The 14,250-nt window shown below is 40.8% G+C and overlaps 1 protein-coding gene across 3 annotated transcripts in view; it reads right to left on the reverse strand.

Moving 5' to 3' along the window:
* Positions 1–14,250, reverse strand: part of LOC147032307 (ubiquitin-associated protein 2-like) — a 149,845-nt gene that overhangs the window by 101,573 nt on the left and 34,022 nt on the right. For all 3 annotated transcript variants that reach the window (XM_085869798.1, XM_085869799.1, XM_085869797.1), the window contains exons 9-10: positions 11,150–11,217; positions 10,812–10,989 (exon numbers count right to left, since the gene is read on the reverse strand). In XM_085869798.1, the coding sequence (XP_085725924.1) occupies positions 10,812–10,989; positions 11,150–11,217 (246 nt within the window). The remainder of the gene's footprint in view (positions 1–10,811; positions 10,990–11,149; positions 11,218–14,250) is intronic.

Below are 14,250 nucleotides of genomic sequence, written 5' to 3' on the forward strand. Positions count from 1 at the left end.
TCTAACGAGAGAGGAAATTCAAACAAGGAATGAAATTCAAAGTAAAGAGAAAATTCTTACAAGTAAGGGAATTTATCCTAATGATTATATGGATTCATTTATGAGATTTAAAGAAACACAACTTCCTTCAAAAGAAAGTTTCTATCATAACCTTTATGAAGAAGAGATAAGTGATAAGGAAGATAAACACGCACAAGAAATTTGGAAAATATTTAAGATGAAGAACCTTGGAGAATATCATGATTTGTATCTAAAAAAAGATGTTTTATTGTTAGCTGATGTGTTTGAAGCTTTTAGATCATTGTCATAATAAAAATTGTTATGGATTAGATCCTGCCCACTATTTCACAGCTCCTAGTTTAGTTTGGAGTGCAATGTTGAAAATGACAAAACAAGATATAGATTTAATCAGTGATGTCGATATGCTTTTGATGATTGAGAAGTCTCAGAGAGGTGGTATATCACAAGTAACTTCAAAAAGATATGCTAAAGCAAATAATAAATATCTTCCAAATTATGATAGTGAAAAAGATAGTAATTATTTGATGTATTTTGATGCTAATAATTTGTATGGATAGGCAATGTCTCAATCTCTGCCTCATGGTAAATTAGAGTGGGTGGAAGAAAAGGATTATGAAAAGGCTTTGATGAATATTGTTATTTCTTCTCAAGAGGAATTGAATGAGGAAGAAGAAGGTTATTATTTTGAAGTTGATTTGAGGTACCCGAGTGATGTTCATAATAAGCATAAAGACCTTCCTTTTGCATGTGAGAAAGAAACCCCAAAGAAAGAATGGTTAAGTGATTATCATAAAAGTTTTAATATTAAAGGCAAATCAACAGAAAAGTTATTAACAGCATTCTATGATAAAGAGGGATATGTTTTGCATCAGAGAAGCTCGAAACAGTTTGAGAGAAGGATTGAGAGTTGCTAAAATTCAGTTTTAAAATTTAAACAAAGTCCTTGGATGAAAAAGTATATTAAATTCAATACAGATATGAGAACAAATACAAAAGTAAAATTTGAAAGGGAATTCTATAAATTGATGAGTAATGCCGTCTTTGGAAAGATAATGGAGAATGTTAGAAACTGGCAAAACATTAGATTTGCAACATCTTAGAAAGAAGCTTCGAGATTGATAAATAAACCAAGATTTAAGAGAGAAGAGGTTTTTTTCAGAGAACTTTTCTGTTATTCATATGGAAAAGGAAAGTATTGTAATGGATAAACCAATTTATATTGGAACAGCAGTTCTTGATTTATCAAAGATATTGATGTACGATTATTTGTATAATGGCTTAAAGAAAGAGTATTGTGAAAATGTTTCATTGTTGTATATGGGCACTGATAGTTTTATCCGAGATATAAAAACTGATGATGTTTATAAAGATATGAAGAAAAATATTGGAGTATATGATACAAGTAATTTTAGTTAGAAGAGCGAGTTATTTTCAAAAAAGAATGAAAAGTTATTGGTAAGTTTAAGGATGAGTTGGGTGGAAAAGTAATGAGTGAGTTTATTGGATTGAGAGCTAAGGCATATGCTTATAAATATGGTGATCAGATTGATGAGGTTAAAGGGAATAAAGAAATATGTAATAAAGAAATCAATAACTTTTAGAAATTATAATTGTTTGATGAATAAGAAATAAGAATATAGGAAAATGAATACAATAAGAAGTTATAAACATAAGATATATAGTGAAGAAGTAAATAAAAAGGCATTTGGAGCCTTTGATAAGAGATTTATTTTAGATAATGGAATAGTTTGTGTTCCATATGGATATTGTATGATAGAGTGTATAGAATAGATTGTGTTTTAACGATGGGAAGATGGATTAGAGTTTTTAAGGGCTACCACCGTGTTTTTTTCACAATATATAAATGGTCAAACCAAGTATTAATCAAACTAAAGAGTGGAGAAAATCTCAGTCTTGGTATATAAATGGAAAACATAATGAATGTGAAAATATCAAATAAGTCTTATTGAAAAAAAAATAACTAAAACAAAGGTAAATAAAACAAATAAGCGAATCAATTGAAAAACTTGTAAGTTTGATGATGTAAAGAAAAAATTAATATCCTTGAATGGACTGAAAACTTTGATGGCTATCAATTGAACAATGGAAAAACAATTTACTATAATCTCAAAATGATATGTGGCTCAGGAGGTAGTCAGACGAGAGCATTAAGAAAAGTTTATCATTTCATAATGACCCAAAAGGGGTATCTTGAAAAATATAAAGATTCAAATGTTTTATTTTTAAATATTTTAGATGGGGATTATTGTGCAAAGAAAATGAAACTATTGAAGGAATTTGAGAATGAACAAATCTTTATAGGTTCAATGACATAGGCGAAATGACTTTATAGGCTAAACAATATGCATGGGTTATTTGAAAAAGAGTGCCCTGAGGCTTACATGTTTCAGATATTTCTTTAGAATCACCTTTAACAAATCACATTACTACTTTGCTACTTGAACAAATATTTATCTTATTGCTTAGGTTATTTGAAAATAGTGCCCCGAGGTTAAAAGGGGAGACAAATAAATATACCTTGGGATAAAAAGGGGGTTTATTTTTTAGGGAAAAAAATATGAATCGCTGAGAATCCCCCATTCATTAACATGGGGGAAAGTGAGCCAGAATCAGTATATTCACCGTGAGTGTGTGAGTGAGTGAGTGAGTGACCCAGTTACAACCTACTGCAGTAGCGTCACTGATTTACAATTGTGTGTAAAATCCAATCCTCTAAAAAGTTACAGCAGGGTCTTTCTTTGGTCTGAATGGATAAACACCAAAGACCTTCAACACATGATGAGGGACAGATAGAATAGAAGAACATTAAAGGCAATAAACTCAGGAATAATTTATCTGTAGCAGATAAATTAACACCAGGAGGAAGTTGACAGCTTTAATGGTAAATCCCATGGGGGGGGAGCGGGGGTGGAGAAAGGGGAGTTTAAAATTAACGTTCTCTTAAAGAGACCCGATAACTGGGGAACTATTCCGATAAGGGGACTGTATTTATATTTGCATAATTTTCTCAAGATTACAGGACTTTCAAGGACTTGGACAAGTTTTCCAGGACTGAAAAATGCGTTTTCATTTTCCCAGGAATTTCACGGACTGCGAGAACCCTGTCACGTGCAACAATTCACCAATCAGAGGGGTTGACAAGTTCACATATCTGGGGTCCGTGGCTACCATAACAGGAGGGGGAGATGCAGATGTGCAACAGATATAAAAGGAAACTCATGAGATGCAAGAAAATTTGGAAGTTAAAGTACAACACCAAAATTAAGCTGAGGATCTTTGACAGAAACTTGAAATCTGCCCTCAGATTTGGATGTGAATCTTGGGGGGTTTAAAAAATAAAAATAAAAATCAATAGAAACAGCATGGAAGCCAGTCTTTAATCTAGAAAAGCCATATAAAGAACTTAAGAATCTTCTTTCCTGGCATGGCTAGTAAGAAAGAAGGGGCATTCCATGTCATGTGTACACACCCTCCCGACACTAATAACTCATTTTCTCCCCATATGTTGGTCATTTATTCACTTGGGTGAAAAAAAACTCAAAATACCAACTTTTAGACCTGTGGGCCCATCGGGACACATTTTAGGGGACCCCCAAATTTGGGCACCCCTGGCTGCCCCCACAATCTTCCAGAGGCCATATCACAGGTTGTAGTGGTCCAATTTGGCTGATCTTGGTATCAAAATGCTCGTAAAAGCGAGATCTTTCAAATCGCGTAAAGTAAAATCACTCCGATACAGTAATTCAAAAAGTTATAGTTTAGGGCGCCCTTTGACCTAGGGCCCCCGCTCACCAGCCAAACTGATGGTCCCGATTTTTTGTGTGAGAATACCCCTTCATATACTCCAACACCTCAGCAGAAATGAAAATGGGATCTCAATGGTATCAAGTGTGATGATGGTTTTATTGTTCGGGGACTCGGGTGCTGGACACACAATACGCCACAATACATTGCACAATATTTTAACACAAGATTTCCAATACACTATATCAGTATATTGTACATAAATTTTCCACATGCACATATGCAGGAACTGGAAGCGATACCAATAAGAGTTTTTCCTAGCATTGTATAGTCAAGATTTTTTGCCAACCAATGTTGTATTTGACAGCTGCGTTTCTTTTTAACGTTCGTCATCGAAGATCGGAGGTTACCGTTTTCACCCCTTTGTTTGTTTGTGAACAGTATTGCGGAAAGACGAAGGATTTCGACGAAACTTGGTGGGGGGGGTTAGGTATGAGCCAAGGGCCATGCCATTAGATTTTGGACTCTGTCCAAAATCCAATATGGCCGCTATGGCAGCAATTTTGAAAATATTTGAATTTTTTTTATTTGCATTTCTACATGTTTTAAGTGATTTCCAACCCCCCCCCCCCTCCAGAAAAAAAAAATGTTGGAGAAAAGAACTATAACTGTCAGCACTGTTGACATCATATTTAATGAATAAGATATAAGGTTCACTTGAGTGACCCAGCAGTATTGGCGGCGGAGGTTTTGCACTCTACCGAGTGCTCCCCCTCTAGTTTACTGATTGTGTAGGTTATACCTGCAGCAGTTTTTGGTTCTACGGAAAGAAGTACATCAGAAATGTCTAAAATGCAGTGATCTTCAATGTCAGGAAAAAGAAACTATTTGCGGGCCCGTTTGGATGAAGAAAATTCACTTTCACTTCATGAGTGTCCTGAAAGACTTCCATGATGCAGGCAAGCCACCATTTTCCATCATAGTGCACTGTGACATAACCTGAGAATTTCGCGTTAAAAGTTGGTGCAGATTTTGAAATAGCTGACTCGATATGGTGGTCCTCGTTGAGGCTGAATTCGCGTACTTGAAGAGCAGTTTCAGAAATAGTGATGAAAGCATGAAGTTTTTGAGTTCCAGCTATGGTTTTGGCAGTTTTTAACCTTTCTTCCAGGTCATACGCCTCTTGGATCCCATAACAGAATTTCATTTCATTCAAACCATTTTCAGCAAAGGCGAAAAGATCTTTTGGAGAAATAATTTGACTGCCGTAAGGTCTACGCAGGTTCTCACATGTTGCTTCTCGATTGACTGCACCTCCCGCGCCATCTGAAGGGCCCTTGCCATGACTTGTGGCAAAAAATGCCGTTCTGTGTCAATACCATACTCTGATTTGTGACGACATAGGTTTGTGAAGGCTTTGCAATTCTTATATTGACCAGCGGAACTGTCTGAGAAAGAGTAAAGTTTCTTTACATTTCCAAAGCTAGATTTCAAGTGTTCAATGAGCATTCTTTGGAAGAGGTGGACTGAGAAAACGTCGTGAGTATTGCATTCTGATATAATCGTGAACGAATCGTGGTTCAATTTGCCATCGTCCGATTTGAAATCGTAAACCCAGGGGTGAATTGTCGCTTGAGAGCAGTTCCAATGGAATCCTTGGGCCGCATCTTGGACGACAAACGAATAGTTCTCTGAGAAGTCTCCAATAATGACAAATTCTCCTTCACCGATTTCATCTTTCTCATTTTTCAGAAACTGAGATTGGGCGTTGGCAATGAAGTCGTCTCACTAATTTCACTGCACGTTCACAGAATTGATTAATGAATTCTTCCAAAGGCAGCACCATGGAACTCAGTTCAGATCTGTCGGTGGATGTCCACCGTTTAAACTGAATTTCATCAATATCCTCCAGTTCATAAGCACTCAGTAGCTCGGTTTTGAAGTCTTCAATTGATGGGCAACTTTTACAAGCTCTGAAATAACATGCCGGTTGTGCTGGGTTACAAACTATGCGTGCTATCACATGATGATAGCCAGGAAGTTCCACTATCTGTGGCATTTTGGAACCAAACATCACGAGTTTCACATTTTGATGTATCGTACATACACATGTACACTGTGTGTACCACATGAACCGGCCAGGACACACTCCGAGGGACGGAGCATGGCGAACTTCGCGAATCCAACTTTCAAGCCAGGGTTCTTCTCTTTGAATTTCTGAAACAGTTCCTTGATATTGTTTAGTACCAGGCACTTTTGAATTTTGTCTTTTCCATGTTCATTCCTGACCACCACACAGTCCTTTTTTCCCGGATTATTCGGCTGACGTCATCACGTCGGTAAAATTCGGTTACGGCGGATTTCACTTCGTCAGGCAATATTTTGCCCTGTTTGGGATTTGGAGACGATAGCATACCATTTTCTTTCTCTAAATCTTTTGCTTGCACAACCATTCTTTGGGAGCAACTGAATTCACTCATCATCCCTCTGATGCTCATATTCCGAGCAAATATTGTCAGTATACGTATTTGCTCTGAACGGCTCGAAACAACGTATTTTTCTTTCAGGCTTTTGATCACCTCTGGCATGAAGTTTTCATCACATTTTGATGCTGTATTTTGTGTTTTCTCCGCAGTGCTTGGCCCAGCAACAAGTTCTAATTTCTTTCGCACAGAATCTTCCACTTTATTTCACTTTTCAGGAACGTACCCTGGGTTCCTTTCCACCTTTCGTTTGTCGAATGGTCCTTCGCCTATCATCGATAACGACTGGTTTAATAGGTCAACTTCTGCTTCTCGCTCAAAAACCTCCTCGTCCTCATCTGTCGAAAAAGATTCTGTAATGCCTTCGATGATAATTTCGAACTGATCGAAGATGATTCATCAATACGCTCTCGTGACAACTGAGAGTTTTTTTTCTGCACGAAGTACAAAGTCTGTCATCTTTTTTCACCTTTGAAGAAAATTTCATCAACATGTCATTTGACACATTGCGAAGATCTTTTCGTTATTTCGTTTTATGGCAGCTGAACGGATAGCAACAGTATTTTCGGAACTCCTTTCGATCTTCAGTCGCCATGCTTACTGCAAAATATGCAAAAACTGAGATTATCCCATTTATAACTTAATTTGATGATGGTTATACAAAAAATGTACACTTAAAAATCAAGACAATAATTTTTCACAAATGATGCAATATATATATATATATATATATATATATATATATATATATATATATATATATATATGTATATATATATATATATATATATATATATATATATATATATATATATATATATATATAAATATATATATATATATATATATAAATATAAATATAAATATATATAAATATAAATATAAATATATTTTTTTTTTGTTACGGCTGTGGAAATTCGCAATACACCATAAAGGGTCCTCAGGTGAGATATATCGACAAGTCCATGTGTAGTTAGCCCACACCCGTTGTTTAGAGGGAATATGTGCGACTCATTCGGGCTGCGACGCTTTAGCCGTTTTTCTTTATCTATCATTATTTTGAGCCACCATTGCCACAAACCTCCACGCAAACAACAACCGCCACCAACTAGGCCACAACGCCCACCACGCTCACACCACCCCCCACAACAATCACCACGCCCGCTTACGAACGCCATCCTCCGCGGACCACGGTAAGATGGTTTCCGCACCACGGAAACCGCCCGAAAAGGATTGGCAGAACAAAATCACTTGTGAAGCCTGTGGGGGTTTTTTCCCGCGCTTAGTGTGAAGGGGAGGGTGGGGCAGCTCGCTCCCGATTGGTAGACGCGCGGTGTGATGCAGACGGGAGTGAGGAACGCCCCTTTTTGGGAGGCTCCCAGGAGGGGGGTGGAGCCCGAAACGGGGCGGAGCGAAGGGCGGAGCCCCGCTCCATAAAAGACGGACACGGGCGGGGTGCGCTCTTTTTCTCTTCTCTTCTCTTCTTCGCCCCTTGGTGAATGCGTTCCTTCCTCTTGGATATCTCTTTGGTCCTCCCATATGCTCTCTCTCCTCGTGACGGTTGATTCGCAAACCAACTCGCGTTCCCTTCCTCCTCGTTGGTTCCCGCGCTCGTGGCCCGGCGAGGCCTATTGGTGGGAGACGCGGACGGAGGGCGCCGCAGGCGGCCTGAGGTGGACCTGCAAGAGCGGACACGGAGAGTGCTGGAGACGGTTCACCGGCCGCAACAAGGGAGGTTCTTCTTTTCTTTGGGCTTTTGTATGTGTGTTTGTGGCGCCAGTCCGACAAGTAAAACTGATTAAGTGCTTGTACATTTCTTTAGTCGGTCGTATTACTTTTGCTTCTATTTACCTGTACATACGTGCATGATTGTTGGAAATACGTGTGTAGTGTAATAAATGTGTGTGTTGAACTGTATCCCGTCGTTGCGTCCTTTTCTTCGTTGAAAGTGCCACCTTACCTCATGGAATAATTAGTGGAGGGGTTTGAATACCCAGTAAATAATCATGTCCGTCGAGGTCAGCGATAACACCGCTCAGTTATCACTGAAAAACGGAACGGACCGCTTAAGCGGTTCGTGTCCTCGGCTGACCTGCGGCGAGGTACGATCGCCCGGTTAACTACCCACGCAGGTACTTAGGTCGGTCGAGTTTGGCGAACAACCCTATCCTGCGCGGGTGGCCGATTGGCACGATTGTGGTGAGGTCGAAAGACCCACCCGTGACTAGTATTACAACCTGTGATATGGCCACTGGAAGATTGTGGGTCAACCGGGGGCACCCAAATTGGGGGGGGGGCTAAAATGGGCCCGCAGGTCTGAAAATTGACACAAAATGTTTTACCGTGGATACAAACACTTTCACAAAAAAAAAAAGAATGAAATCCGAGACGATGTGTCAAAATTTTGCTGAAAAATGTGTACACTTGACATGGAACACCCCAGAAGTTGAAAGGCTAACAGGGAGGAAAAACAGGAGAGATCAAAATTAGGTGGAGATGGATTGGTCATGTGTTAGGCATAGAGGATCAAGATATATCGAAAAGAGCAATATGCTGGGCACCTGACGGGAAGAGAAGGTATGGACAGCCAAGAGAGACCAACAACAAACAGTTGAGAAAAAAACATGAAAGGAATGAAGGTCACCTGGAATAAAATCAGAATGTGGGCCCCAAGACCAAAGAAAGTTGCGGTAGTTCATATGCCAGGCGGCACAGATGGAAAATAAGAGCTGGTACACATGGCATGCATAACAAAGACACAAAGACACAAATACACAAGAAACAAATGAACATTATACCTCTGGGATCTCAGTATCCCAGATTGTGCTCAGATAGGTCCACTAAATAGGCCAACCTACCTCTTCAAATGCTACAAAAAAATTTTTATAAGCACAGCAGCATCTCAGAACTGGTTAGTTTTGTATTTGCCACAGATTAAACAAGAATGGCACTCTGAGAACACACACTTCATACACATATACTCTCAAACTCCAGTTTTGTTCAACCGAGTATGGGCCCATTGAACCTGGCGAGCATTCAAAACACTACACAATGCCTGATCCACGACAACATATGGGGCCAAATACATTTTTTGAAACATGATTTCACGTATCGTTTTTGGCCCTATCTCTCAATGGTGAAGAATCACTTCAAAAATTATCAGATCTGGATCCGGAATCGGATCTTCACCAAAACTGAATCAATTCTTCGTCACACACCCAACGTGTCCACCAAGTTTTGTCCGAATCCGTCAACAACTTTTTGAGATATCGTGCTATATATCGTTTTTGGCCCTATCTCTCAATGGTGAAGAATCATTTAAAAATTCTCGTAGCCGTTCCAGATCCCAATCTTCACCAAAATCTAATCAGTTCATCCTTGTCAAACACCTAATCTCTCCACCAAATTTTGTCCGAATCCATCCAGAACTTTTTGAGATATCCTGCACACAAACAAAGACAGACAGACAGAAAGGGGTGAAAAAAACCTCCTTCACCTTTGGTGGCAGAGGTAAACATTGATCATCAATGGACAACCTGAAAACAATACATCCGGTGGCGGAGGTATAAATATTATAATTCTCCCGGTTTTCTAAATTTAAATCAAATTCCATTTGCATACTTGGTTTCAAATTCTGGGAAAATGTTGACAAAAAAGAAAAACAAAACAAAAAATGAACAAACAACAAGAAAAAGACGTGCAAAGCACGACACTTGCAAAATCCCCCCCCCCCCTCCAAAGGTTGCCATGGATACATCAAATTGTCCACGTCATCAAGATTAAATTGACAATCTTAATCAAAGCTTAGTTCAATCGCATGAAAATTTATTTTTCAGATCGAAATCGATTTTAAATGCTTGATATAGAGTTGACCTTTGAAATTTGACCTCAAAAATAGTTGGTTTCCCAATTCAGTGACGCAATATGCAAATCTTGTTCAAATTTCAAGTCAATCGGATGAAAGACGATTTTAGAAATTTGACCTCAATATGACCTTTGACCTCAAAAACAATAAACTTCTTTTGACAAATTCTACCATGTGGTGAAGTTTAGTGAAGATCGCTTTCGAATTGTGTCCTGTAGGCGAATGACAGACAAACAAGACGACGACGTCGTGCATAACACGACACTTGCAAAATCCATAAAACAAAATTGACCTCAAAAATAATTGGTCATTGAATTCAATGACTAGATATGCAACTCTTCTTCAAATTTCAAGTCAATGGAATGAAAATTGAGGATTTTAGAAATCTCACCCAAGTTAACCTTCGGCCTATGTTGAACTTTTTACCTCAAAAACAATATGCTTCGTCCTTATGACAAACTCTACCATGTGGTGAAGTTTCGTGAAGATCGGTTTATAATTGTGACCTGTAGGCGATTGAGACAGACACACAGACAAACGGAATAACAAAATCGACCGACCAAAATACTCAAAAAAATGTTCGATTTTGCAAGTAAAAAAAGACCTTTATAGACCTTGACACCTCCATTCAGGTTAAATTTTAATTTCACCCATTTTACTGTCCTAGTTTCCCTCACCCCTTTCCTGTCATCCTTGTCGTGGCCCGAATTGCTGAACACCAATGGTTGCTGGAGAGATGTTGTCGAGTAGGTCTCAAAAGGTTGGGTCCCAGAGGGTGTTGAAAGGGTCCCTGTATTCGAGATTGCAGTTGAAGACTGAGGTGAGGACTTTCGCAGGAGAGACGCAAGGCTCACCCTGCAATGCAGCATGCAGAAGGAAGAAAGAATAAAGCAAATGATTAATAATAATAATAACAACAACAACAACACCACCAACAACAACAAAACAGTGGACTCTGTTACGAGAAAAAGGAAGAACTTCATGACAAGACAAGCGAGAAAGATTCGTGACATACGGTTGGCTGGGTGGGTAAGCTTCCGAGTCTGCCGTCACAGACGCCGTAAAAACTCGAGTCTCAGACAGCTGTTGACAAAAGGCAGATGAATAACTTAGCATGTGTAACCAACAGTATTTCAAAGCCAATCATGGATGTGACAGCTACCGACAGAGGAACCAACTGAAGATGCATTTGCTGCGAGATTAAAAGAAAGAAAAACACCAAAGCAAAAACTTCAATGATGCTTCTGCCAAGTCTCAATTAGCAAGCTTGGTGGTTTGGGATAGGCCAAATTAAATCTCCTCTGACCGTAATTTGCAGGTTTTGCTTTGGTGCATTTCCGCTCTGGCCAACAGTTACCAATGACATTAGCACTTGCTACATACAAGTAATGCTGTTGACAATATCACGTAATTGGTCCATCTCACTCGACTTGTGTCCTCAATTTTATCTTCCACATATTCCTAGTCATTCACAAATTATATTTGTAACACATCAAACGCATGGTCTGCGAACACCACACCCACAAATCAGTGTAACATCTTAGCCTCAAAGCTGTGATCAGTACATCCAACTCAGAGTCGACCAAGATCAGGTGGGAAAAGTGTCGAACTGATGATGGATATGATCATCCGAGGGATTCCTTCTCATTCGATAATGTGGGGGAATGATAGTTTCAAATTGGTATCAGATTTCCCTTTCAGGACATCTTGCTGATAATCACAAATAATTCCAATAAGTGTGGGGCACTCCACAGATGATAAAAAAAGATTCATATCAAGACAACAGGGAAAGGATTATAATTTAAATGGCAAAGAAATGAAAAAAATAAAATTTGCAGGAGTTGATTAATAATGTGCCATAATAACCCATCAACATTGGTTTGTCAAGCACAAGTTAACAGCACAGGCAAGGTTGCACTCGATCAATACTCATAAAAGGCAAATTACAAAGATAGACGTCAATCCAAGCAAACAGATTCCAACCAAAATCAGTCCACCATATGAACTGTGCAACATTGGCAGGGGTCATACGAGGCGAGCCCACAGGAACGAGCCCATGGGGATAGGCCCATAGCACCTCAGTGAACCGTGCACCGCAATCAGGCAGCCGTTGGGCAGTCCGAGACTGTGGTATTGAGCAACACCACCCACCCGGGGAGGTTCTTGCTGCGTTCCTGTAAACAGAACAGGGCACTGACTCGTGCCTTCAGGGGAAATGCCCGAGTCCAGCAGTCGGTGACCATCGCCTCGCGGCATGAAACGCGGCCACTCAGGGATAAAATTAAGCTCCATCGTGTCCACTCAGTTCAGTTTTGTGACGGTTTTGAAAACGTACCACAGGAGGATAGGACACATGGACACGTAGGAGACCAGAGGATGAGTTATTTCAATACTCTGTGTAAATAGACCTATGGCCCTTGTCTCAGAGCTTGGGGTGGAATGTGTTGAGGTTACTTTATTTTTCCGGTGGTCTTTCCGGTCCTTTTGTCTTCGGTATTCACTTTCCCGTGTGATGTCTTCCCTCCCCCATCTTCTCCTTTCAATACCCCATCGGTCCACTAAAAAACCCTCCGATACTTAGAATCCCTCCTTCACCCCATCGGTCTGACTTTCAACCCCGCGGCCGGTCTGTCTTCCCTCGGACCGTCTGTGGTCATTAATCCTTCAGGCCAATCGGATTACCTTCACCAAATCAGACTTTGTCCCTTCTCACATGCTTGTATGTAGCACGAAGTGCAACGCTTTTCCGTGCGTCAGACAAATGCAAATAAAGTTCAACACATGTCACACGCATGCTGCAGTGCGCACTGTAGACCAGAATGTTGGCGTGCAGGGAAGAGCTGGGGGTCCCCTTCTGCATCTTCCGTGCATGAGGGGAGGGGTGAGGGCTGCGTTGAAGTTCCCTCAGAACAATGGCATTTTCCACAAGCTGTGTCGCGGACACACTCACATCGGATACGCACCAATGGCAGTGAGGCTCGCACGAGAGAGATGGGAGAAAGATATGTCCTGTGAGGAGAAAGGAGCACAGAGTTGGTCGTCGTCGTCGTCCGTGTCATGAAAGCTTGCCCGGAGAAGAGCCAACTGGTGCGCAGAGTGCGAGGTAGCAAAGAGCTCATAATGCGGAGGAGGGCAGGAGGAAAGCCCAGAACGCAGCTTCATTCAGGGGGAGCTGCTGGTCCCGTAGACACAGCAGAAACGATGCTGCTTGTAGTTCACATAGCTTGCACCATTATAGATCAATAATATATTGTTGTGGCCGGGGGTCTGGGTGAGAAGACCACGAGGAAAGGAAGCTATTTCGGGTTCCCACCAGAATCCCTGGAATCGCAGGCCATCGTACACGGATAACGACGCGATGTGGCGGATCGCTAACCGACCGTGAACGCCAATAACTCAACCACGTGACCTAGGGTCTTCCGTCTAATATCGGTTACCGAAAAATAATCACATGACCTAATTACCCGGGGACACACCCGCAGTACGCCTCGTCTGAACCGGATCAGATGCAGTCGAGCGACTGCCAAGGATGTACTGGCTAAAGGAACAGATGGTTGCGAATAAAGTCCCGGCTTGGCTAGGATACGGGCCATGCTGAATCAATGAAAAAAAAAGACAAACGAACTGGGAACATTTCTACACAAGGATTTATTACAGGTAGGCAAGAAAAAAATATGTAGCACAAGTAATGGAGTTTATTGTTGTGTGCAAGTAAGAAAAGTGTGGTGCGACAATAACACAAGCAACTGACAAAAGCAGGCACAGAGCAGACTTATCTCAATAAATCTTCTGCAATCTTGAGGACAAGTGCCATGACACACACACGAAGAAGAGACGAGGAAAAAGAAAAGGAGATGAGGCTAACGGTCTCGTAATACCTTGCATGATCGACTGACCGCGCAACCCAGTACGTTTTGGGGGGATGCTCCGCTGAATGATCCCTCCTTGGTAGTTGGCACATCTCCAGCTTGGCTATGGTGCAGCAAAGCATCTACGCCGATCCAGAGAAGGAGCGTGACCGTCAGGTGTGAGGGAGGGACTTTGGGTAGAGTCAGCGGCGAGTGGGTGGAGAAGGTGGAGTCGAGAGCGAGTGAGCGTAGTGCCAGTAGCAGGCGC

This window comes from Eptatretus burgeri, chromosome 2, assembly GCF_056783735.1.
Source record: "Eptatretus burgeri isolate ZD-2024b chromosome 2, Ebu_testis_v1, whole genome shotgun sequence".
NCBI classification, from domain to species: Eukaryota; Metazoa; Chordata; class Myxini; order Myxiniformes; family Myxinidae; genus Eptatretus; species Eptatretus burgeri.